Consider the following 27,957-nt stretch of genomic DNA (forward strand, 5'->3'; position numbering starts at 1 on the left):
AGTGGGGGTTGCACAGTGGCTGGCACTGCTGGTTCACAGTGCCAGGGACCCAGGTTCAACTCTGGCCTTGGGTGACTGTCTATCTGTTTGGAGTTTGCACATTCTCCCCATGGATTTCCTTCGGGTGCTCCAGTTTCCTCCCACAGTCCAAAGGTGCGCTTAGGTTAATTGGCCATGCTAAGTTGCCCCTTATTGTTATGTGGGGTTAGGAGGGTAGGACCTGAGTGGGATTATTGCCAGTGTAGGCTCGAAGGGCCGAATGGCCTCCTCCTCCACTATGATAGGTTTCCATTCTATGATTCTGTGATAAAGTGGAGTGTGATGGGTAGAAGCTAGAGGCCAAATGGAACAGGAACAAAATGTTTGTTTGAATGTCTTGAATCAAAGTAGCTGATTTAATGGCAAAGCACAAACCGGTGTCAGAGTTATAATGCAGCTTTTGGCTGTCACCTTAAAGGTTTGATCTGGCAGTGGTGGTTACTTTCGATAATGCAGCTGACAAAATCTTTTTCTCTGCTAATCCTTCAAGTGAAGGGCTTCCCAAACAATGGAAACATAACTGCTGAGATAATTGATGAAACCTATTGTCCTGTATTATTCCTACTTCATCAAACGTAATCTACATTCTCATCCAAAACTCTTATTGCTTGTTTTTTAACTCACACCCATTCTTCACTCACCATTGCTGCACTCACTAACCTACACTGACTCTGGCTGCATTACCTTGTATTTAAAATTCTCATTACTTGTCTTCAAACCCCTTCACGTCTGCGATCATCCCTATTTCTGTAACCACTTTCAGCCTTAGAATCTCAAGATCTCCGCACTCCTCCAACTCTGGCCCATTGCCTATCTATCCCCACCCCCAGCCCTGTATCTTCATTCCGTGGTTGGGATTCGTGTTTCAGCCGTCATGTTGAAACTTGGACTGTTAAGTTATCATTTGTACCATACAAGAACCAGTAATCATAGAATCCCTTCAATGCAGAAGGAGGCCATTTGGTCCATCAGGTCTGACAGGGTATCTTACCCAAGCCCTATCCCCATAACCCCATGCATTTAGCATGGCCAGTCCATCTAACACGCACATCTTTGGACTTTGGAGGAAACCCATGCAGACGCGGGGAGAATATGCAGACTCCATAGAGTCACCCAAGGCCGGAATCAAGCCCAGGTCCTTGGCACTGTGAGACAGCACTGCCAACCACTGTGTCACCATGCTGCCATGATCATGTCCAACAAGTGAGAATCTGGTAATCTTTCCTTGACCTTCAACGTTTTTACCATCAGTCAATCCCCACCATCAACATCCTGGAGTTGCCATTGATCAGAAACTTAATTGCAATATAAATATTGTGGCTACATAAGCAAATCACAGGTTGGGAATTCTGTGGGAAGGAGCTCGTCACCGGACTCCACAAAAACTATCCGGAATCTAGTAAATGTAAGTCAGGAGTGTGATGGAAAAAATCTCAACTTGCTTGGACCAGTACCACTCTAATAACACTCAATAAGCTTGACACTAACAGTTTGATCAGCACCTGAAATGTTTGCTCCCCTAACCATCTGTGTACAGTTGCTGCCGTCTCTATAATCTTCAGATCAACACAAAATACTTGCGGATGCTGGAATCTGAAACAAAAACAGAAAAATGCTGGAAAATCACAGCAGGTCTGGCAGCATCTGTGGAAAGAGAATAGAGCCAACATCCAGATGATGAAGGGTCATCTAGACTTGAAACGTTGGCTCTATTCTCTCTCCACAGATGCTGTCGGACTTGCTGAGATTTTCCAGCATTTTCTGCTTTCGTTGTCTACAATCTTCAAGTTACATTCCAGTTTCTTATCAAAACACTTTTGCCAATGCCTTCCAAACCTGCACCCTCTATCACCTCAAAAAACAAAGGTGACAAATGGGGAAACCACCACCACCGCCTGAAAGTTCCCCTCCAAGTCGCACCAACCATATTACCTGATATTCCCTCATATCGCTGGGTAAAAAAAGAAATCTGGCACTCCCTTCTTAATAGCAGCATTCTGTGTGGATCTACACTAGATGGAGTGCAGAAGCTTGGTGGAGACAAATGTAGGTCCCCCACAGACAAATGGGGGAATGTATAAGAAGGGACAAAGAAATGGCCAAGCAACTGAATTGGTTCCGTCTTCGCAAAAGAGGACACAAATCAGATGCCAGAAATGTTGGAGAATGCAAGATTTAGTCAGCGGGAAGAACTGAGGGAGATCAATATTAGTAGAAAAATGCTACTGGAAAAATGATGGGATTGAAGGCAGATAAATCCCCAGGGCCTGATAATCTACATCTCAGAGTACTTAAGGAAGTGTCCCTCGAAATACTGGATGCATTGGTGGTCATTTTCCAGGGTCCTATAGACTCTAGAACAGTCCCTGCAGACTGGAGGGCAGCCAATGTCACTCCAATTTTTAGAAAGGGAGGTAGAGAGAAAACAGGGAATTATAGACCAGTAAGCTTAATGTCAGTAGTGCGAAAAATTCTCAAATCCATTATCAAGGACTATATAGCAGAGCATTTACAAAGCAGCGGCAGAATCAGACAGCATGGATTTATGAAGGGGAAATCATGCTTGACAAGTCTGTTGGAATTCTTTAAAGATGTAACTAGTAGAGTTGACAAGGGGGAACCAGTAGATGTGGTATATTTGGACTTTCGGAAAGCATTTGACAGTTCCATACACGTGATTATCATGCAAGATTAAAGTGCATGGGATTGGAGGATGTGTATTGAGATGGATAGAAACCTGGCTGGCAGAGAGGGCACAGAGTAGGAATTAATGGGTCCTTTTCAAATTGGCAGGCAGTAACTAAAGGGGTGCCACAGGAATCGGTGCTGGGACCCCAGCTATTCATAATATATATTAATGATTTGGATGAGGGAACAAAATGTAATATCTCAAAGTTTGTAGGTGATACCAAATTGGGTGGGAGGGTGAACTGTGACGAGGATGCAGAGATCCTTCAGAATGATCTGGAAAGGTTGGGTGAGTAGACTAATCAATGGCAGATGCAGTATAATTTGGGTAAGCGTGAAGTTATTTGCTATGGAAGCAAAAACGAAAAGGCACCTGAATGGCTGTAAATTGGGGGAGGGAAGTGTGCAGCGGGACCTGGGTGTCCTTGTGTACCAGTCAGTGAAGGTAAGCATGCAGGTGCAGCAGGCAGTAAAGAAGGCAAACAGCATATTGGCCTTCATTGTGAGAGGTTTCGAGTACAGCAGTAGGGATGTATTGTTGCAACTATACAGGGCATTGGTGAGGTCACACCTAAAATATTGTGTGCAGTTTTGGCCTCCTTTTCTGAGGAAGGATGTTCTTGCTCTCGAGGGAGTGCAGCGAACGTTTACCAGGCTGATTCCGGGATAGCGGGACTGATGTATGTGGAGAGGTTGACTAGGTTAGGATTGTCTTCGCTGGAGTTCAGATGAATAAAGGGGAGGAATCTCATAGAGACTTACAAAATTCTAATAGGTCTAGATACAGGGAGGATGTTCCCGATAGTGGGGGAGCCCAAAAGCTGGGGTCACGGTTTGAGGATTCAGGGTAGACCATTTAGGACGGAGATGAGGAGACATTTCTTCACCCAAGGAGTGGTGAACCTGTGGAATTCATTACCACAGGAAGTAGTTGATGCCAAAACATTGAATGCATTCAAGAGGCAGCTGGATAGAGCGCTTGGGGAAAAGATTATGCGGAGAAAACAGGATTAGGCTATTGAGTTGGGTGTTCAGTCATGATCGTAATGAATGGCAGAGGAGGCTCAAAGGGCCAAACAGCCTCCTCCTGCTCCTATCTTCTATGTTTCTATGTTCAAGACAGCGCCTCAGCAGTATCATCTTGAGGGTAGTTGGGAATTGGCAATAAATGCCAGCCACTCATCCTCTTAAAGAATTTTTAAAAAGCCGCTGGAATTTTCTCCCTATCTCACTTTTCCTCTCACTCTCCTTTAGAACCTCTAATCCTCTTTGGCTAAACCTTTGGTCACCTGTCCTAATCCCACTATATGTCCTTTAAAATCAAATGTTGGTTGATAATTCTGCTGTGGGCAAAAGAAATGATGATAGATCCATTTTGAGTCAGAGGGAGGCCATTTGGCCTATCGAGTCAATGCCAGCTGTCCACAGAGCATAGCATTCCATTCCCTCAATCAATGCCCATAATCCTCCAGGTTTTTAAAAATTCATTTATGGGACATGGGCATCACTGGTTACACCAGCATTTATTGCCCATTCCTAGTTGCCCATGGGAAGGTGGTGGTGAGCTGCCTTCTCGAACCAATACAGTCCACGTGGTGTAGGTACTGCTGTTGGGGAGGGAGTTCCAGGATTTTGGCCCAGTGACAGTGAAGGAGTGGCGATTATATTTATAAGTCAGGATGGTGTGTGAATTGGAGGGGAACCTCCAGGTGGTGTTCTCAGGTGTCTGCTGCCCTTGTCTAGATCAGTAGTTTTCAACTGATCTGCCATGGCAGTATGCCGCAAGAACTGTGCCGGTGTGCCGTGGTCTACTGTGGAAATGCTAGGTTCGGAGGCCATTGTTTTGGGGCAGACTCTGAGCCCCAACATTTAGAAAAGCTGCTCTCTTGTCTGTGTGCACATGTCTGTCTGTCTGTCTGTCTGTCTGTCTCTCTCTCTCTCTCTCTCTCTCTCTCTCTCTCTGTGTCCGTCTGTGTGTCTCTCTCCTCTCCAGTGAATGAATCCTTTTCTGGTCAGCATTAGGAGCTGTATCCATGGGGTTCCATGCTTTCTTTTTTCATCGCAGCACAGTTGGTCAGCCCTGAGCAGCTGTTGGGATTTATTTTAAGGCTCTGGCACAGCAATAGTTAAACCTGTTTCTCTTCCTGCTGTGTGTTGAGCGCTGCTGTTAAAACCTGTTTTTTGAGTAAGAGACTCCCGCTGGGAGTTACCTTCAGGCTTTTATTTGACAATTGTTCCAGCGATCGCACTGCAGGATTAAGCCATCAGCTTGGAGGGGTGGGGCCCTCTGTAATTCACTGAGTGACACACTGGGGAGCCTGAATGCTGGATGAGTTCAACGCTGGCAGGCGTTGCCACTTGCACAGATCTTGGGATATTTCAGTACCGTGAGACACATGTTCTCTAATGCCTTCAATTTTACACCAAGCTTACTAAGTATCCAGACGAGCAGAGGTTCCCAGCAAGGAGCTCTCACTTGTCACGAGCACTTTGAGTTATACTGTGGTTCCTACATTGTAACGGTGAAGTTGACGGTAGCACAGTGGTTAGCACGGCTGCTTCACAGCGCCAGTGACCCAGGTTCAATTCCCGGCTTGGGTCGCTGTCTGTGTGGAGTCTGCAGATTCTCCCCGTGTTTGTGTGGGTTTCTTCCGGTTTTCTCCCACAGTCCGAAAGACGTACTGGTTAGGTGCGTTGGCTGTGCTAAATTCTCCCTCAGTGTACCCGAACAGCTGCTGGCATCTGGCAAGCAGGGGATTTTCACAGTAACTTCATTGTAATGTTAATGTAAGCCTACTTGTAAGAAATGCACTTCAGGATGTTGAGTTTTGAAAGGTGCTATGTAGATGCAGTATATGCTAAATAGGCAGAATGATGAGGATTGGATTTCCTTTGTCAATCACATTTGTAGACCACATCGCTGCAAGTGTCTAGGATTCGTTTTGTAATTTGTAATGAATCCTCCATTCACTGCATTTCCATAGAATTCCTACAGTGCAGAAGGAGGCCATTTGGCCCATTAAGCCTGCACCGACAATAATCCCATCCAGGCCCCATCCCTGCAATGTATTTCTGATTTTAAGAGAACAGGTTAAAGGGATAGAGACACTGGTAGGGAGGTGGATTTGAGACCAGGGAGAGATCAGCCATGATCTGATTGAACAGGTTCGAAGGGCTGTATTTATTGTTAGAGAAATTATCCCACTTGTATTGGGAGATGTAATTAACCTGCTCCAGTCATGTGTTCTGTTTGCTGTGGTTTGTAAATGCTCAATTTAAATAGACTGCAGTGTGCTGTTTAAAAAGACTCTGCAGACTGCCCTAGTACTGTTTAAGTAGACTCTGTAGACTGTTTTCTGTAATGCACAATTTAAATAGATTATTTGCTGTAAAATAGACCTCTTGCTGGGAATCTTGCTGGGAGTCCTGCTGAAAGTGCCACCCTTCCCCCAACTCATTGGTTGATGGAGTGGCGTCCATTGGCCTTCTGAGAAATCCTTTTATGATGTGTACAATGCAGTCAATATGTCGCGAAGAAATGGAACTGGCGATATTATCGTCAGCACATGCCACGTTCTGTAAAGAGCTTTGTAGAAGTTGTCTTAGGCCAAGGGACAAGTTTCGAGGACAATTAAGAGTCAACCATACCAGTGTGGGTTCTGGTCACTATTATAGAAAAGAGATTATTAAACCAGAAAGAGTGCAGAAAAGATTTACTAGGGTGCTACCTTGTTGTGATGGTTTGAGTTATAAGGAGAGGCTGGCTTATAAGGGTATTTTTTCCTTGGAGCGTAGGAGGCTGAGTGGTGATCTTATAGATGACTATAAAATAAAGAGAAGCACAAATCAGCTAGATAGTCAATCTCTTTTCCCAAATGTAGGGAGATTTAAAACTAGAGGGCATAGGTTTAAAGTGAGAGGGGAGAGATACAAAAGGATCCAGGGGACACACGGAGTGATGAGTGTCTGGAACAAGCTGCCAGAGGTAGTAGTAGAGGTGGATACAATTTTGTCCTTTTAAAAAGCACTTAAACAGTTAAATGAATAAGATGGGTATAGAGGGATATGTGCCAAACATGGGCAATTGGAACTAGCTTAGTGGATGAAAAAAGGGTGGCATGGACAAGTTGGGCCAAAGGGCCAATTTCCATGCTGGAAACCTTTATGACTCTTAATTGCATATAAACCCCGACCAGGTAGAGATGGCAGGCTTCCTTCCTTAAATGAACCAGTTGGGTTTTCATGATAATCCAGTAATTTCGTACGCGATTTTACTGGCACCAAACTCCTGGTTCGAACTGAATTTAAATTTGCAAACTGTCTGTGGGCGATTAGGTCAGACTATGGATTCATTATCCAGTAACACAAATCCAACACTATCATTCCCCATAATCACTGTTGCACAGTAAATTGGTAACATTCCATAACAAGATATGGCATAGGCTTAGAGAATCCACAGCATTGCAAATTCATTTTCTGCCTTAATCCTTTCCCAGATGGGAATTCAGTTTTGGCTCAGTTGGTAACACTCTTGAGACAGAGGGTTGTAAATTTAAGTTCCACTCCAGGCACTTGAGTTTACTATCTTACTCCCGGAGTAATATGAGAGTGTTCTGTAATGCAGGAGGTGCCTCTCTCTCACTGAGATGCTGAACGAAGGCCCTTTCAGATTGAAGAAGAACAGAAATGTTTTCCCTGGTATCCTGTCCAATTTTTATCCATCAACTAACATCAGTAAAACAGATTATTTGGCTGTTATCACAGTGCCGCTGGCTGCCTGCAAATCTGGCTGCTCTGTTTTCTATATTACAACAATGACTATACTTCAAAAGTGTCTAGAAAGCACTGGGACATCCCCGAGGTCATGAAAGATGCTATGGAAAAGTAAATCTTCAGTTCCTTTGTTCTGTATTATTAATTACTCCTTAGTTAATACTGAAAATGGCAGCTTTGAATTTTGAATTTTCTCCAACAAATTACTAAATATATGGTTAGAATGAACATTAAACATCTTACATCAAAGCTTTGTTGTTAGGTGCCAAAAGTGTTTTGCCTCGTGGTAAACCATGAGAGAGTCCCTGGAAGCTGGTTAAAATTCGGCCTAGGGAGGGTATGGGAAGTATAATATTTTGTGCTTCCCAAAATGGAAAAGATTCCTCGTGGTAGGAAAAATAGTGAGATATTTTGAACTATGCCCGCTTACAGCCACGGGAGAGGAGAGTCATTTGGGTTTGAAATGGTAAGAGACAAATTTCACTGCATGTCATCGAAGTCCTCGTTATTCAGAAGAGGATTCAGTTCAATGCTGCTTTCGTGTTGCTTGTATTGGGATCAGTTCATATCATGGAACAGCAGGGTAGCGCGCACACACACACACACACACACACACCCCCCCCCCCCCACCGTGTCTGGGAAGGTTCTGGGTAAACACAGTAAGAAGTCTCACAACACCAGGTTAAAGTCCAACAGGTTTATTTGATAGTAAATGCCACAAGCTTTCGGAACACGCTGTTCCTTCGTCAGATGAGTGGAGAGTTCTGTTCAGAAACGGGGATTATAAAGGCTCGCACAGTTTACAGAATACTGATTTAGAATGCGAGTCTTTACAGCTAATCTGCTATTCTAGGTTCTGGGTTCGGTGAGGTCTTGAGCACAAAATTCAAAGCTGCCATTTTAGTGCGGTACAGTAGCAATCCTGCACGGTTGGATGCACCATCTTTTGGATGAGATGTACAACTACCCGCTCGGATATAAAAGATCCTATGATGCTATTTCAAAGAGGAGTAGGGGAGTCATCCCTGCTTTCCTAACCAATATTAATCAATCCACATTACGTTGGGTGGTAGTTTATGGCCTCACTCAACCTGAAACTATAAAATCCCGCTCGGGGGTCATCGGACCTTTCTGTGGTCCGCGCATTCCCCCCCCACCACTCCCGCCCCTCCCATTGCCCACTCTGATTCCAGTAGTGGGCAGGATGGTAAAATTCTGGCCATTATCTGTTTGCAGTGACATTGCTGTGTGAGAGCTTGCTGTGTTACCAGCGTTATAACAGTGAACACACTTCAAATGAATATTCAATTGGCTGTAATGTGCCTTGAGGCATCCTGATTTGATTTATTATTGTCACATGTGTTGGTCTACAGTGAAAAGTATTGTTTCTTGCATGAACAGACAAAGCATACTATACATAGGGAAGGAAAGGAGATGGTATAGAATGTAGTGTTACAGTCGTAGCTCCGGTGTAGAAAAAGATTAACTTAATATATGGTAGGTCCATTCAAAAATCTGATGGCAGCTGGGAAGAAGCTGTTCTTGAGTCGGCTGATACGTGACCTCAGACTTTTGCATCTTTTTCCTGATACAAGAAGATGGAAGAAAGTATGTCCGGGATGTGTGGGGTCCTTGATTATGCTGGCTGCTTTTCCGAGGCAAGTGGAAGTGTAGACAGAGCCAATGGATGGGAGGCTGGTTTGCGTGATGGACTGGGCTTGGTTCGTGGGAATAATTGGCACTATTTAAATTTAAATTCCTTCCTCCCTCTTTTATCAAGCTATTGGTGATCTGCCATAGTTTCTCTGCTTTGATTTCTTATCAGTTTATTGCCTGATTATATGCTGTTGGGTTGCTTTGCTATGGTAACGTTGCTGCACAAATAAATGAAAGTTGCTGTACTTGAAATGTAGAAAGTTATCCTTAAGCGAGAAAGATTTTTTCCACAATGAATACTGCCTGATCATGGATGATCTCGCTGTAGGATCTTTCTCTGTGCTTTGTTTGCGTAGTAGCAGTCATACAGTCCAGAGTATTATCACAGAATTTGTCCTTTTTTCTGTTGCCCATGATCAATATATTTGTATATAAAAGTGATGTGTTTTCATACCCTTCAAGTGATTGTTTCAAGTTAAATATTTCCAGCAGCAAGCCTTTTGAGAACTTTAAAAAATAACAAAGGTTAATAAACATCTGGGGCAAGTGTACGATGATAAAAACATTATACCTACTCACATGCCACCTGTACCTAATTTTTTCATGTGGTGAAGGTTAAACAATACATTCATAATTTGTGATTGCCTCATTTACTTTCACGGCAGGCCTGTAGCTTCTTAAATGAGTTGATATTTTAGTTGTAGTGAAAGTCTTGTAAAACAAAATATTCTCAGTAAGCTTTGATAGTCAAAGTCTTTGGTAGTTAAATTTCCAGGTGATTGATTCTCAGGTGAGTCAGTTGGAACATGTTGGGGGCATCCTCTTCCCATTTTTGAGCTATTGCTGTTTATTACCTTGGCTGCTTAGGTGACGTGAACTTGGGTTTCTTGGAAGGTCAGTGAGATCCACTCACATTTGTCTTGCATGCATTGCCTTTTGATGGTTATTTTGTGCGTGTGAAGCAAAGGTGGACTGGCTGGAATGTTATAGATCTTTTGTTGATGGTCCATCCTTAAAGGGCTGTGTGAATTCCCTAGATCACTGTGAATGGACATATTTAAGTATTTTCTTGAGCTTCAGGACGGTTTGGAGTTCTCTTGGTTTCTGGTGACTGTTTTAATAGTCAGTGTTCTAAACTTTGAAGTGTTGATTGGAAGTACTGAAGAATGATGGTATTATGAGTTGAAGCATTTTTGTGATATTTGAGTGATGGGGCAAGATGCTGTGTAAATATTTTGGCTTTCTAGTTGAGTTCTGTTGATGTGCTCAAATAGCAAGCACAACTTTGCCTGTGACTATTCCTGTTTTCTAAGATTTCAGCCAGTGCCATAGTAGCCTATATGCTGAAAATTATATTTCTGACTGGAAATGATTAGTGAGACTTTCCTTCATGCTGTTTTTGCGCTTGGTTGCATAACTTCAAAGTTGCTTGTGATGTGCGCGCACGCTGAGATCAGTGCATTACATCTTGTGTACGTTTTTAATTGCTCTGTAACCTTTTCTTTAACAAAATGGAACACTTACGGGGACAATTTTGAGCCTGCGTTCGCTATCCACATCCCGTAACGGGCATGAACCTGATTTAAATACAGTTGAATTCATTTAATTTAATTAGCGTGACCCCTGCGGAACTCCCCTTCTGGCCGCCATGTATATTGACACCGCTACGGTTTACAACAGGCTCACCTAGATGTGAACGTGTCGTGGCATCAACCTAGCAGTGCCAATGTGTTGGGGCAGTGTGGAGTGAAGTACAACAGGAGCCTCATGGAGGGGATTCATTGTATGGTTGGTGGGAGGAGTGACAACATTGGATCGAACGTGTGAGGATCAGGGTGTGCTGGCATTAATTGTGGGGGTGGCTGCTGCCACCCACAGCTGTGTGTGGTGGGGTGGGGGGGGGGGGGGGGGTGCTGTGCCAATCCAATTCGTGTAGATGTTTGTGCACTAAATGCCACGTGAATTCCAGAGCTTAAGGCCCAGACAGCTGAAGGCACGGTCACCAATGGTGAATAAGATAAAACTGGGAGTGCTCTCAAGGCTGTTGCAATGATCGGATGAAGGAACAATGTTATTGCACCTGTTTCTTGGCTACGTTAGGTTCACTAGACTGGGATGAAAGAGTTGCCCTACGTTAAGAGGGTTACTGTCCCTCTGGCAGTGCAGCGCTCCGTCGCTGCAGCCCCTCTGGCTGGCAGTGCAGCATTTCCCCCACCATGGCACTGGAGCGTGATTCTTGATTTTTGTGCTCAAGTCATAGAGTAGGGCTTGAACCCATTATCTCCTGACTTGCAAGATTGCTGCCAACTGAGTACAAAAGATAGTGTTTGATTTGAAAGTTACAATCTACTTGAGAAATGTAGGGTCATGCGTTTCTGAAGCCTCAAGTCTGTTGTTTCGATATTGTATGAAGCATTCCAAGTAGATTACAGCTTTCTTTGCTCTGTGATGAGTAACAGGGTGTCGATATAAATAGCTGTGGCAAAAAAAAATCTACAGATGGCAGATTTCCCACCATCAAATGCATGTTCTAGCTACCCTGATTCAGCATACTGCCTGTGTAGCATGTTTCATTGGCAAAATTGATCATGTAACCTTGGAAATAATCGCAGGAAACTTCCTTTATTGAGGCCTTCTCTAAACCTGGGCCTTCAGGTGGGCCAGTTGCCTTGCGCGATTTCCGTGACAATTTGAAAGATGCATCCTAGGAATTATTGTCATCTGGCTCCTACAACAGTTTGCCTTAAAAGGTAATTAAATGTCCCAAGATGCTTCACACACAGCTTTTTCAGACAATAATTGACGTCAGGCCGTACAAGGAGATACTATGTCACCAAAAGCTTGATCAAAGAGGTAGGCCCTAACAAGGATCTTGTAGGAAGAGTGGCAGGCGAACACGTAAGAACATAAGAACATAAAAAATAGGAGCAGGAGTAGGCCATCTAGCCCTTCGAGCCTGCCCCGCCATTCAATAAGATCATGGCTGATCTGTCGTGGCTCAGTTCCACATTCCCGCCCTCTCCCCATAACCCTTAATCCCCTCTCTTATCAAAAATACCGGTGACAACTGGGAGGAACAAGACTTTGGAAGACAAAGTTGAAATCTCAGTGATTCTCCTTTCTTTCCTCCACTTAAAGTTTTGGTACTTTAAGGATTTAGTATTTCTCAATTCTTGTTTTCAAAATGTATTTCGAACTCTTTTCTCTGTGACCTGCACCCGCCATCTTTCCTCATGGCTTGGAATTCAGTGGCATATTTTAGCTTTTGCGCTAAGAAATGTTAAACAGTGTTTGTTTTTCTTTTGTAAAGCAAAAGCCTGAGAAGTCATCTTCCCACGACAAATGCATTGGAAGAGAGAAGGAGTTTCGTTCGAGGTGTTGAAAATTGGGAGAGGAGATCAGGAGAAACTATATCTAATGGTAGAAGAGTAACTGGCACAGTGACACAATGGTTAGCATTGCTGCCTCTCATCTGGCCTCGGCTCACTGTCTGTGTGGAGTTTGCACATTCTTCCCATGTCTGTGTGGGTTTCCTCCGGGTGCCCCGGTTTCCTCCTCCAGTCCAAAGGTGTGCAGGTTAGGTTGATTGGCCATGCTAAATTGACACAGTCAGGGGATTAACAGGGTAAGTATGTCGGGTTGTGAGAATCGGGCCTGTTAGGGATTGTGGTCAGTGCAGAATCGATGAGCCAAATGACCACCTTCTGCACTGTATGATTCAAAGATGATTGTCAAAAGATTTTGGCTTTTCTATTCAGCTGTATTGATTTGGAATGTGTCTGAAAGGGTGGTGGAAATGGATTCAAGAATAACCTTTAAAAGGAAATTGGCCAAATACCTTGGGGCGGGGATGTGGGGAAGAAAAGTGACAATCTGCAGGCCAATAGAGAAAGAGCAGGGAGCGAGTGGGACTAATTGGTCAGTTCGTTCAAAGAGCTAACATAGGAACGATGGACCAGATGACCACCTGTGCTATAATGTGGATTGGTAGATAGAAAATGCAAAATAGCAAAATCATTTCTCCTTAGGTGCAGCCTTTAAGCAAATTGTTAGCAATGGTTGTTTAGAATTCACACTGTGGTGTTGGAAACCAGTTTTGATTTTTGGTGGAGATTATAAAAGGGGTGATTTTGAATGCAGGCGCTAAGGGTTAGTCAAGCAGCAGCGGGGGACAGATCAGTACACAGAAATTAGAGTTTGACTCCCCCAGAGTGGGCCACCATTCCCGTGTTCTTTGTATTTGTTGCATTTTTTTTTGCAATATTTATATTTGATTTACCAGATTATAGAATCCATAGAATTCCTACGGTGCAGAAGGAAGCCATTTGGCCCATCAAGCCCACAGCGACAATAATCCCACCCAGACCCAATCCCCGTAATCCCAGGTATTTACCATGCCAATTCCCCTAACCTACACACCTTGGGACATTTAAGGGTCAATTTAGCATGGCCAATCAACCCAACCGCACATCTTTATCTTATGTTCCTATGTTCTTTGGACTGTGGGAGGAAACTGGAGCACCCAGAGGAAACCCACGCAGACATGGGGGCAATGTGCAAACTGCACACAGACAGTAGCCTGAGGCCAGAATTGAATCTGGCTCCCTGGCGCTGAGGCAGTGTAATTTCCATGTAATTCAGGTGAATACATTAACTGAAATCATACTAATTTTGCATCAGTGCAGCTCTTATCAATAGTAAAAAGTCTGACAACACCAGGTTTTAGTCCAACCTATTTATTTGATAATATACTCGCAAGCTTTCGGGTTAGCCCCTTCGTCAGGGGCTAACCCGAAAGCTTGCGAGTATATTATCAAATAAATAGGTTGGACTAAACCCTGGTGTTGTCAGACTTTTTACTGTGTTTACACCAGTCCAACGCCGGCATACCCACATCATGGCTCTTATCAATCCCATTGGCCCATGTGTTTTACTTATGGCGTAAAAGTTTCGAACCAAACTAAGTGCATGCAAATGAGACCTGGGCTAGCCAGTTCAAATCACGAATGGGTTTTGTGGCTAAGTTCCCATTAAACATACTCCTTGCCTCAATGCTTGGGTTAAACTATTCAAAGAAGAGCAGGAACCTCTGTTGTCCTGAGGCCAAATTTCCTCCCTCGACCAGCTGCACCAGAATGAAACCAGATTAACAGGTCTCCTTTCCATTTGCTATTACTGGAACCTTGATTAATGCAGTTGACTGCTGTACCTGTCCACGTAACAGCAACTGCTCTGAAATATCGAGTTATTTAAATCGCTGCATTGTTACTTCACAAATGCAAGGTTGTCCTTTTGTTCCCAAGCGTCAATTGCAAACGAATAGAGATGGAGGTGAGCAAACAGCTTGCCTGCTGTGACTGAAGGTGGTCGTTAGTTGTATGTTTAGTTTATATTAACTGTTTAACGATCAGATTAAGGCAGTAAGTGGGTCCAGAAACCAGTATGTCACACTCTTCTGCAGGGAGAAACAAAAGTGTAGAGATGTAAACTGAGAAAAGAATGGTGATCTGATGTGCGAGATACTCCGCACGTTTACCAGACCACCCCTCTTCCATCTGTGATTTGCAGCTGTCTAGCGTCGATGTACAAGAGCAGCCCCAGAGAGGGGAGGTGATAGCAAGAGGATATAAATATATAATCTAACATTGCAAGATAAAGGCAGTGCAGATGACACGAAAGCTTGCAGAGTTTTTAAATGAATGCTTCAGTTGTTCTGTGAGTTGTGTTGTTTAACAGCTGCTATCGAGAAGCTGGTTCTTAGCCAGGTTTTGGGAGTGAGCGGGCAGGACACATTCTTCAGAGTTCACATGTAAATCACTGATATAGTTTGACAGCGACTCACTGTCTGCTGAAGTATAGACGACGCAAGGCATGGTTCTCATCCTACACAGCTGGCAACATTGTGACATGATCCCTGATTTAAGATTAAACTCAATGGTTTGACTTTGGTTGCCTTTTTTTCCCCCCCCACGTGTGAGTACACAAACCCATTTTAAAGTGAGGCGTCCTTACATTGTTATAAATCTTTCTCAACTTTAAACATCCTGTTCTGAAGAAGCATGATTTTGAGCCTGTGTTTGGGTTGAGTTCATGTATGGTTAATTATAACTGAGCAGATTCCAGTCTACGTTAAACTCCCCATTGTCAGTCTCGTACTTTTTTGAGAAGGAATTGGGTAATGAGCTATTGAGGCTGCGGATTTTGGTTCCAGAATGTGTGATCTAATTTATGAACAGACGAGACTTGGGTGAATGTATTTGTGTTGCTTAACCGGGTACGTGTCAAGCTAACATGCGGAGTGTTTGGAGTACAGCCTTTAAATTGAGTCAGTGCTTTGATTTTGATGAAGCTATTCCTTTTTACAATGATAGCCAAGTTGAAATTTTTATTATCAAACCAAACTCCTTGACCGGGTCCCTCGGTGATAAATATTGGCCCTCTTTTTTATTCATGGGACCTAGGCGTCGCTGATTGCTCATTCCCAGTTGCCTGAGGGCAGTTGAGAGTCAACCACATAGCTGTGGCTCTGGAATCAGATATAGGCCAGATCCGATAAGGACGGCAGCTTTCCTTTCCTTAAGGATCATCAGTGAACCAGATGGGTTTTTCCGACAATCAACGTGATTTCGTGGTCATCAGTAGGTTCTTAATTCCAGATATTTTTTATTGAATTCAAATTGCACCATCTGCCGTGGCAAGATTCGAACCTGGGTCCTCAGAACATTAGCTGAGTTTCTGGATTAATAGTCCAGTGATAATGCCACTAGGCCATCGCCTCCCCACAAGAGAGATGACGTTTGCTAGACTTTCTTCCCCACCCTTGAGCTCAGATGTTAGTTGCTCCATAACTCACTGAGAGTGAGTTGATGATGATAAGGCGAAGGCGAGACAGCGCTGGGGAACTCGGTCAATGACGGGACCAACACTCTTACCTCAAGAAGATTTGAGGAAGAAACCAAGGAATTCGGGTGAGTTAGAGTCAAACCAGCTTCAGGATGAGAACCAGAGATAGTGAAAGAGAGAGGAGTAAAGAAAGATTGAATTAAGAGGAGAAAAAAGAAGTTGAGTTGAAATTCCTGTTTGAAAAGCAAGAACAATGCTTATCCTTCAATTTGTCTTTGTTCCTGTTAACTCTTTACATGCAGGTGTCTGTGCTAACTGAACTAATATTGAATCTGAGGAGGTCATTTGATCCATTGACCGGAATTTTCCAACCATTCCCATCCTGAACGGAGGGTTGGCATGTTGCCAAATTCTCTGTTGTCGTGCAGCAGCAGGAGTGTGGCGTGAGCAGACAGTAAGATCGCGCCCATCTCACCTGTGCAGGCGCTTTGAAAACTGAAGCCATTGCCATTTGACCCTTTCATACTAGCCACTAATTCAGTCAGCTTCCCTGATGCATGCCCGGGGCTGAACCAGATAACTTAGCTGAAATTGAGACTTCACCTTCATGATGGACATGAGATGATCTACTTCCATCTTTGTAACATTTCTTGTCTCTGCCCCAACCTCAACTCATCACTGCTGAGAATCTCGTCCATGTTTTTGTGACCTCTCAGCTTGACTTCTCAATCACTCCCATCTTCTGCCATCAATAAATCTTAGCTCATCTAAAATTCTGCTGTCCATCACTTAACCTAAACCTAGTCCAATTCATCCAAAGCCCCTGTGCTCCTTCTCTGGGGCAGCACAGTGGTTAGCACTGCTGCCTCACAGCTCTAAGGACCCAGGTTCGATTCCCAGCTTGGGTCACTGTGTGTGTGGAATTTGCACATTCTCCCTGTGTCTGTGTGGGTTTTCTCCAGGTGCTCTAGTGTCCTCCCACAATCCAAAAAGACATGCTGGTTAGGTACATTGGTCATGCTAAATTCTCCCTCAGTGTACCCAAACAGGTGCCAAGGTGTGGCGATTAGGGGATTTTCACAGTAACTTCATTGCAGTGTTAATGTAAGCTTACTTGAGACAATAATAAATAAACTTAATTACATTGGCTTCCAATTGAGCAACAACTCAGTTTTAAGATCCTTCAGATGTAACTTTCCCTTCAGAGACAAGATTGCCTATACTCCCGATCTCTGTAATCACACCCAAACTCATAAGCCTCTGAGATATATGAACTCATGCAATTCTGACTTCTTGCACATCCTCTATTATAGTCTCTTCACCAAAGGCGATTGTGCCTTCACCTGCCTGGGCCCTGAACTCTGGAGTTAGCTTCCCAAACCTCTCCAACACTCTCTCCCTTTAAATCCAGAATTTTGGTCATCTGGCCTAGTAACTCCTTTTGTGGCTTTGGCATCAAATTTTGTTGAATAATCGCATTTTGGTTATATAAATGTAAGTTTCTGTTTCAGTAAGGGTTCATTTGAGATTCTAACAACCCTTTGCAAAACTGCTGGAATAATGCCAAAGAACTGAGGGTGAGTGTGATGAAATCTGTCAGCGAATAACACAATACCTGTCGCACTAAGTGCTGAAAGAGATTGCATCTTGCTTGCTCCAGCGTATTTATGTACATGGACAATGATGAAACAAGCGGAAAGTTCTGCATTTATATAGCACCTTACACAACCTTCTTGTCCCAAAATGCTTCCCAGCTAATAACACATGGATGTTGGCTGCCTTGTTTTCTGTCTTACAACAGTTTTGCCACAGCGCAATTTACAGTGAGATACATGATCGGAAAGTCTGCACTTAAATGCTTCTGAGTGATACGTGTTGGCCAGGACACTGGGGCGAATCCCCCTGCTCTTAATTACAATAGCATGTTATTAATACAAGCAGATAAGTTAGACAGAGGGAAACTATTTCTACTGGTTGATTTTGATTTGGTTTTTTTATTGTCATATGTATTGGTATACAATGAAAAGTATTGTTTTTTGCACACTGCACAGACAAAACATACTGCACATAGAGAAGGAAAGGAGGGAGTGCAGAATGTAGTGTTACAGTCGTAGCTAGTGTGTAGGGAAAGATCAACTTAGTGTGAGATTGGTCCATTCAAAAGACTGATGGTAGCAGGGAAGATGATGTTCTTGAGTCAGTTGGCATGTGTCCTCAAATTTTTCTATCTTTTTTCTGATAGAAGGTGGAAGAGAGAAGGTCTGAAGTGCTTAATAATATCCAGGGTCCTTACTTATTCTGGCTGTTTTTCCGAGCGGGAAGATGGATGGGGTGTCCAGGATTTGGAGATGTAGGAAGCCAAACCTTTTTTTGGAGTAAAACCAGGAGACTTTTCTACTGAAATGGCAATTAATGAAGGATCCATGTTATCGTTGAAGCTGAGATTGATTTGTGTTTTGTTAATGCAAATTTCCGCAATAGTTCCTACATGCTGGTCTCCTTTATATCGGAGAGACCAAATGTAGACTGTGTGATCACCTTTGCTGAGCACCTTGGGTCTGTGCACAATCAGGACCCTGACCTTCCGGTTGCTTGCCGTTTTAATACACGATCCTGCTCCCATGCCCACATGTTTGTCCTTGGCCTGCTGTAATGTTCCAGTGAAGCGCAACGCAAACTGGAGAAATAGCACCTTATCTTCAGTTAGACAATTTGCAGCCTTCTGGTCTCGACATCAAATTCAACAACTTCAGATGATTAGCTCTACCCCACCTCGAAAGCTTTGTTTTCATCTTATTTCATTTTTAACTGTTTTCTACCTTTTTATGTCTTTCTTGTATGTCTTCGTTTTTCTTTTTCCCCAACCACACTTTTTCTCCCTATTTAATCCCCCCTTTTTTATATCTTTTCTTCCCCTTAGCTTCCCTTTTTTTTTCTCAATTTTACCCCTTCCCACCCATCTCCCCCTTCCACTTTATCTGTCACAGTTTACCCTCTGATTTCAGTTTCTCGGCCATTTGGCTGTTCGCACCTTCTATTGTCTCTGTGGACTACCATTAACACTTCTTCACCTTTCCTCTTGTTTTTGTGGCTATGACTCGCCCTTTATTCTCTCTACGGGCTGCCATTAGCAGCCTTTCTCCTTGTTTTTGTGGCAGTGACTCACCTTTCATTCCCTCACCCTGCAGTATAAGTATCTCCCACTTTCTCTGCCTTTTAACTTTTTGACAAAGGGTCATCTGGACTCAATGCCAGCTCTTTTCTCTCCTTAAAGGTGTTGCCAGATCTGCTGAGGTTTTCCAGCATTTTCTCTCGGTTTCAGATTCCAGCATGCGCAGTAATTTGCTTTTATCCGACTTGCTGGTGTTATCCTATTTCTCTCCAGCCTATACGCTAAGGGCATTCAGAGTCAAGTATGTAGTGAAAGACTGAAATGACATGTAGGTGACTCCAGGGAGGGGCGGAAGATGCCCAACACAAAGGACATTTGTTATTCAATGGTCAATTGGAAATTGATTTCTCAATTTGACAGTGACATTGCAGCCCAGAGGTTGAGAGTGTTACCCACGAGAATACTCTATTTTTTGACAAAGTATATAGATTTTACATAGAGCCCGTGTACTGAAAAAAAAGCACCAAATTTCAATCTTAACTCTGCTGTGCAATTCAGCGCATTTTCTGAATCAATCTGTGGATGGATTATTTAAAATTGTTTGGTTCTTGAATTATTTAGATGATTAGATGACTTAAAAAAATAGCTAAACTGAAAGCAATTTAAACTTGTGCAACCAAACACCAAATATTCATCCAAGAGCAAAACACTTTGATACCCTGAACATTTCTGTCCCTTTGTTTCTCCGTATCTTGTGTCATCCATCTATTTGCAGTATTCGCAATGCCGTTTTATGTGTATTTAAATGATTAACTGTGGAACTTGTAAAGCTTTGTGACTGTTTGGACTTCATACCTTTATTTATTTCCCAGTGCGTCAATGGTTTCAGTATTAACCTGATACTGATGCAGTCTGGAAGGATACAGCATGTGAAAGGTCACCACACCATCCTTACCATTCCTCCAACTACAGTCCCCCAAATCTAGCCCCTGGCTCAATCCTGATTTTAATTGTTCGTTCTTAATGACAATGTCTTTTGCTGCTAAGCCCAAACTCCCTTCCCAACTTTATCTCCATCCTTCAAGAAGCTCCTTAAAATCTATCTTTCCCCTTTATCTTAATACCTGCTACGTGATTCAATATCAATTTTTTTATGCTTACATTTCTGTGAAGCCCATTGGGACATTTTCTAAGTAAAGGTGCTATGGTGTGGTGCATTCTGATTTGATTTGATTTATTATTCTCGCATGTGTTATCAACAATGAAAAGTATTGCCTCTTGCGTGTTATACAGACAAAGCATACTGTTCATAGAGAAGGAATGGAGAGAGTGCAGAATGTAATGGTACAGTTATAGCTGGGGTGTAGAGAAAGATCAGCTTAATATAAGGTAGGTCCATTCAAAAGGAAGCAGGGAAGAAGCTGTTCTTGAGTCGGTACGTGACCTCAGACTTTTGTATCTTTTTCCCGACGCAAGAAGATGGAAAAGAGAATGTCTGGGGTGCGTGGAGTCCTTGATTATGTTGCTGCTTTTCTGAGGCAGCAAGGAGAGCAGACAGATTCAATGAATAAGAAGGCTGGTTTGCATGATGGATTGGGCTATATTCACGACACTTTGTAGTTCCTTGCGATCTTGGACAGAGCAGGAGCCGTACCAAGCTGTGATACAGTCAGAAAGAATGTTTTCTGTGGTGCATCTGTAAACGTTGGGAGTCGTAGCAGACATGCTGAATTTCCTTTGCCTCCTGAGAAAGTACAGGCATTTGTGGCCTTTCTTAACTATGAGTCCGTGTGGAGGGACCAGGACATTTTGGTGATCTGGACACCTAAAAACTTGAAGCTCTTGTACGTTTCTACTTCATCCCCATTGATGTAGACAGGGGCATGTTCTCCACTATGCTTTCTGAAGTCAATGACTTCTGGGAGGCAGAGCAATGGGGATATGTTGTAAAGTCTCATCCCAAAGGGGCAGGATGGAAGATTTTGGCCAATGAATTAATGTGAGGGGGGGAAAAAAAGAATGATGCAATCAGCTTTGAATTGTTTTGTTTTTATTCGAGTGTTTTGCAGAAAGTGTGACCTGCATGTAGGGGGCAATCTGATCGGACATGAAACTGTCATGCCTTGCAATGAGTTAGCTGTAGAGATTTGCAGCATGGAAACAAGCCCTTCGGCCCAACTTGCCCATGCCGTTTGTTTTTAAACCCCTTAAGCTAATCCCAATTGCTAGCATTTGGCCCATATCTCTCTGTACCCATCGTACCCATGTAACTATCTAAATGCTTTTTAAAAGACAAAATTGTACCTGCCTCTACAACTACCTCTGGCAGCTTGTTCCAGACACTCTCCACCCTCTGTGTGAAAAAATTACCCCTCTGGGCACTTCTGTATCTCTCCCCTCTCACCTTAAACCTATGCCCTCTAGTTTTAGACTCCCCTACCTTTGGGAAAAGATATTGACTATCTACCTTGTCTTTGCCCCTCAAGAGTTATGCTGGATGTGTACGCAGTAGTTAAACACTCACTACATTGTCAGTGCAATGGCAGCGACTGTCAATTTGCCCGTTTTGAGTACTATTGTCAGTCTGTTAGTGACTGTACAAATTGTCAACACCCATTGCTCCAAAAATTCAGATATGCGTTTGTGTGGAGTTTGCATTTTGGAGAATGACAGCTTGAAATATTCCTTCATAATCTGATCTGAGAACCTGGTTCTGTAGTTTTCTACTTACAATTGATTGCACTTTGTACAAAAACATGCTTGCTGAAACTAAAAGTAACATTTAAACTGATAGATCCATTTTGCAACAATATTGGGTTGACCTTCATTATTACAGCAGTAGAACTATAAATTTTTCTGCAAACACACCATTTCCTCGTAAAATGATACTGCACAGAAGGAGGTAATTTGACCCATCCAGCATTCAATTAGCCCCACTCCCTTGCTCTTGACATGCCAACCTTACACATTCAGTGCACCTTGTTGTTGCATGCAGAGGAGTTCAGACAAGTATATTACCCTACTGCCAAAGAGGGAGGTCTTTTCACTGATAATCATCACCCTTGTCCTCCACATTCACCACCTCATCCACAGTAAATTAGGCTAGCATACTTACAAAGACAGAGAGAAAAAGGTCTCCTACTCCATCCAGCCTGCTCCACTCAGTCGTGTGTACTGTCTACCAGAGGCACTGCAGGAACTCACCAAGGTTCCTTGGGCAGGATTTTCCAAATGCACTATCAACTGAGAAGGACAAGAGCAGCAGATACCTGGGAATGCCATCCTGCCTTAGAAGTATATCACTGGGTTAGAATCTTGGAACTCCATCCCAAAGAGCACTGTGGGTCTATCTACACCTCAGGGATTGCAACGGTTCAAGAAGGCAGCACAGCGCCACATTCTCGAGGGCAAATAGGAATGGGCAATAAATGCTAGACTAGCCAGCGATGCCCACATTCCATAAATGAATTAAATGTAAACAACTAATGACTTGAAAGATCATTGCCCTGAAACATAAGAACATAAGAAATAGGAGCAGGAGTAGGCCATCTAGCCCTTCGAGCCTGCCCCACCATTCAATAAGATCATGGCTGATCTGTCGTGGCTCAGTTCCACATTCCCGCCCTCTCCCCATAACCCTTAATCCCCTCGCTTATCAAAAACCCATCAACCCGCGTCTTAAAAATATTTAGCGAGGCAGCCTCCACCACCTCAACGGGCAGAGAATTCCAGAGATTCACCACCCTTTGAGTGAAGAAGTTCCTCCTCAACTCCGTTCTAAACCACCCCCCCTTTATCTTGAGGCTGTGCCCCCTAGTCCTACTGTCCTTTTCTGAGCGGGAAACATTAACTCATTCTCTACCCAGAGATGCTGCCTGACCTGCCTACAGGGAGGTGGTGGTGTAGTGCTGGTGCTAAAGGTCTGAGACCCAGGCCTGAGAACGTGGGTTCAAATCCTGTTGCAGCAGCTGATGGAATTTAAATTTAATGAATTAATAAATCTGGAGTTGAAAGCTGGTAGTGGTCTCTATATTAGTCAATATTTTAACTAGCTGTTCTTATCAGGTACTGGCCTCCCACCTTTCAAATCTGTTCTCATCGCTCCTTTCCACAACAAAAAAAAGCCCTTGATGCGTCCATCTTTGCAAACTAACACCCCATTTCCAACTTCCCTTTCCTTCTCCCAAGTTTCTGAATGTGCTGTCACCTCCTATCTATGTGTCCAACATTCCCACAACGCCATGTTTGAATTCCATCAATCAGATTTCCACCCCCTGATAGAACTCCAAACCAGTTCTTCTCAAAATCACAGATGAGATTGTGTAGCTATGACCATGGTAAACTGCAGCTCCGACACAGTTGCCTGTTCCAGCCTCCTGCAATGCTTTCCTGGATGTGACAGCTTGACATCATTCCATTTTTATCTAATTGTAGCCAGAACATCATTTGAATTACTTCTCTTCCTTCTCCCACACTGTTACCTCTGTTGTCCCCCAAGGGTCTACCCTTAGCCTCTCCTCTTTCTCATCCACATGCTACCCTTTGGTAGCACAAACTGAAAATGGCAGCAGTCTCCCCATGTACGCTGATGACCCAACTTGCCCTCACCACCACCTATTTCAATCCCTTTGCTGTCCCTAAATAATCAGATTGTTTGTCTGACATTTAGTACTGAATAAGCAGAAATTTCCTCCAATTCACCACCGGAAAAACTAAAGAGTTTGGCCTCTGCTCCAAACTCTTGTCTCTACCAATTTTGTCCCTATCTTTGGCAACAGCCTGAAGGTGAACCAGACTGTTTGCAACCTTGGTGTAATTTTTGATCTCGGGCTCCTGACCTTATAACCATCACTAAGATCGCCTACTATCTATGTAACATTACTCAAGTCAGCCTTGTCTTTGATCAGCTGCTGCTGAAACTCTCCCCCATGCCTTTGTTACCGCGAGACTTCAGTATTCCAATGCTCTCCTTCCTGACCCCTCATTATCTATATTACATAAGCTGTTGCTGGATCTGAACTCACACCAACTTCTATTCCCCTGTCACCGTGTACTTGCTGACCTTCATGGCTCCCAGTTAAGCAACAGCTCAATTTTAAATTCTTATCCTTATTTTCAAATTCTTCTGTGGCCTCAGCCCTCCCTGTCTTCGCATCTTCCTAAAAACATCTGGGACCTCTGCACTCCTCCATTTTTTTTTGACCATTTACCAGATGTAAAAGTATTGAAAATGATGGGTGGGGTGGGTGGAGGGTGTTTGACTGATGGCCAAACATCGTCCAATTGAGTAATAAGTCTCTTTGCTTTCCAATTGGCGTAGGAAGGCAGTAGGATGGATGTGTTGGTCATCTTATGGAACATGAGGGCAAGACATGCAATGAAAGGAATGCACTGAATCACAGTTGGGAACTTTACCCTTTTGACTAAGTTTCTAGTTGTCTGTCCTAATGTCTCCTAAATTAGTTCGCAGTCAAATTTTTTTGGTCACTCCTGTGAAATACCCTGTGATATTTTAACTTACTGATGCTATCGCAGTACAATAGAAACAATCTCAATAACTTTAGCTCCACTTTGTTTTTTTTTCAGCCACGCTCCTAACGGGGCTAATTAAGTCTAGCCGTCCATCAACATGGCGTCCGATGCCAGTCACATGCTTGAAGCCGCTCTGGAGCAAATGGATGACATCATAGCAGGTAAGCATCTGATCGGAGAAATGTGATGGTTTGTTTCCTGCAGTGCCTTCCACAACCTCAGGGTATCAGTTGCATACTTTTGAAATAATGTTGTAATGTAGAAAAAATAGCAGCCAATTCACGCACAGCAAGCTCCCACAAATGCAATAATGGCCATTGCGACAAGCCTGAGGGTAAGTGGCCACTGATGTAACTGACTTCGTTGGTAAGCGTGTAGAAGATTGTGTGCCAAAGAAACAAATCCACGTGTTTCCCAACCGGAAACCATGGATGAACAGGGATATCCACTGCCTGCTGAAGTCCAGGTCTGAGGTGTTCAAGTCAGGCGACACTGACCTGTACAAGAAAGCCAGATATGATCTAAGTAGATCCATCAAAGATGCTGAAAGACAATACCGGACCAAGCTAGAGTCCCAGGCTAGCAACACCAAACCCCCGCCGATTATGGCAAGGTCTGCAAGATGTAACGGGCTACAAGATGAAGGTATGTAAAATCACCGGTACCCCCGCCACGATCATCTTCATCACCAGTGCCCCACAAGGCTGGTTCTCAGCTCCCTACTATGCTCCTTTTACACCTATGACTGCGTGGCCAAATTCCCCTCCAACTCAATTTTCAAGTTTGCTGATGACACCATTGTAGTGGGCCAGATCTCAAACAATGATGAGATGGAGTACAAGAACGAGAGAGAGAATTTGGTGAACTAGTGAGACGACAGTCATCTCTCCCTCAATGTCAACAAAATGAAGGAGATTGTCATCAACTTCAGAAAGCGTAGTGGAGGACATACCCCTGTCTGTATCAATCGGGACAAAGTAGAGGTGGTCAAGAGGTTCAAGTTTTTAGGTGTCCAGATAACCAACGACCTGTCCTGGTTCCCCCCATGCCGACACTATAGTTAAGAAAGCCCACCAATGCCTCTACTTTCCCAGAAGACATAGGAAATTTGGCATTTCTGCTATGACTCTCTTCAATTTTTACAGATGCACCATAGAAAGCATTCTTTCTGGCTGTATCACAGCTTGATATGACTCCTGCTCTGTCCAAGACCACAAGAAACTACAAAGAGTCGTGAACAAAGCTCAGACCATCATTCAAACTAGCCTCCCATCCATTGACTCTGTCTACACTTCCCACTGCCTGGCAAAGCAGCCAAACATAATCAAGGAACCCACGCTTTCCAGACATACTCTTTTCCACCTTCTTCCATCGAGGGGAAAAAAAGACAGAAGTGTGAGGAGAGGTATCAGCTGACTCAAAAAAAAAAGCTTCTACCCTCCTGCCATCAGATTTTTGAATGGCCCTACCTCACGCTAAGTTGATCGTTCTCTACACCCTAGCTATGACATTCTGCATTATCTCCTTTATGAACGGTATGCTTTGTCTGCATAGCGTGCAAGAAACAATACTTTTCACTGTATACTAATACATGTGACAAATCAAGTGATCCTATTCTTTAGTAGTAAAATGTGTGCAAGGAGATAAATGCTGACCAAGACAGCACTATCATTGCCCATACCAGCATGCATGCACATGTGCTCACACCAATAGTATAATAAGATCTCTTCCATCTACCTGAGAAAACAAAATGGGCCCTTTAATACTTTTTATCCATTTCTTCTTTAAGATTCTTCTTAAAATCGATCGCTATGATCAAGTGTTGGCCACCTGCACAATATCTTCCTGTATGGCTTGGTCAAAATTTGTCTGATGATGCTCCTGTGAAGTGCCTTAGGAAGTTTCACTGGATTAAAGGTGCAATATGAATACAAGTTGTTTGATTCTTTGCCACATGAGGACAGGGCACCAAAGGCTTGGTCAAAGACAGACATTTTAAGGTGCATCGTAAAGGGGGCAGAAAGAATTCCGAAGGGAATTCCATGGTTTTCAATCGGGATGGCTGAAGGCACCACTGCCAATGATTAGAGCAAATGGAATGAGGGATGGGGGGGGGGGAGGGGGAAGGAGAAAGATCTGCAAATGATTAGAATTGAAGGAGCACAGATTTCTCGGAGGCTTGTGAAGCTAACCTCTGAGTGGGTCATGTTTGAATTGGCTTATGTTTGCTTATACAGCCCATGTGTACAGTTTGTGTAGAAAGTTAGATCATGGGCCTAGTGTGACCTTGGAAACCATGGCAATGATTCGCTGGTGCTGAATGGACGAAAGGGGTTGTTTCTGAGCATGTGCCGTGACTCCCGTTTAAGGTTTGTGTCTTCAAACCGGGCTCCCCGAGGTGATCTGAATTCCGTACGTGATGCCTCATTGCATTTTCCTTCCGCCTCTATATGTTTTCAGCATCGTTTTCTGTTGGGTTGTGAGCCCTAGTCTTTTAGAAGATTGGACAAAGGGAGAGGGGTGATGTGAGGCCTCAGAAATGTGTCAATATTTGCTGGGGTCTCCTCTGGAGAAGGAGTTGAAAAATGGCATTACACTGATTTTACATTAAAGGAATATTTCATTGATGGTCCTGGCAGAACACGGTATTCTACAATTCAACAAAACTAAATAGGTTTCTGAAGAAAAAAGGCCTCAAGATCTGGTTCCTTGGGCAACCTTCCCTCTACTATTTAGTACATAGTGGTAAATGGGGAGAAACAGTCAGCATGATCCGTAACCACAGGATACGGGCTTAAGGTAAAAGAACTAGACAGGAGATCAGGGGTTTATATTTGAATGCTGTGAGGATAGAGCAATTGAATCTGCTTCAAATCACAATATTCGAAAGGACGATTGGAAAACATCTGCAATGAAAGGACAGGGTAAGGGGCGGGGAAGGAATTGGGACCACATTGAATAGCTTTTCTCATAGTTTTGGTCCAATTAGCCTCCTGTGCTGTATCACTTGTTCTATGTTTCTATGAACACGTGGGACGCATTGTGTGAGCAGCCATGTTGTTGTTGATGAGTGGCAAGGGTTTAAAGTTTATTTATTAGTGTCACAAATAGGCTTACATTAACACTGCAACGAAGTTACTATGAAAATTCCCAATCGCTGCACTGTTTGGGTACACTGAGGGAGAATTTAGCGTGGCTAAATGCACCTAACCAGATATCTGTGTATTCTGCTGTACTGTGATTGAACTTTTGTCTCCCCCCTGCCCCATATACCATATGTAATGTGTTTATTTATAAACACATGTGCTTTCCCT

General features: G+C 43.4%; 1 protein-coding gene across 11 annotated transcripts in view; it reads left to right on the plus strand.

Moving 5' to 3' along the window:
* Positions 1 to 27,957, plus strand: part of ppfibp2b (PPFIA binding protein 2b) — a 280,229-nt gene that overhangs the window by 59,259 nt on the left and 193,013 nt on the right. For all 11 annotated transcript variants that reach the window (XM_080190031.1, XM_080190030.1, XM_080190033.1 and 8 more), the window contains exon 2: positions 24,698 to 24,804. In XM_080190031.1, coding sequence (XP_080046157.1) covers positions 24,741 to 24,804 — 64 coding nt within the window. In that variant the 5' untranslated portion in view covers positions 24,698 to 24,740. The remainder of the gene's footprint in view (positions 1 to 24,697; positions 24,805 to 27,957) is intronic.

Source organism: Carcharhinus amblyrhynchos, chromosome 6 (assembly GCF_965287045.1).
Source record: "Carcharhinus amblyrhynchos chromosome 6, sCarAmb.v2.hapA, whole genome shotgun sequence".
Taxonomy (NCBI): domain Eukaryota; kingdom Metazoa; phylum Chordata; class Chondrichthyes; order Carcharhiniformes; family Carcharhinidae; genus Carcharhinus; species Carcharhinus amblyrhynchos.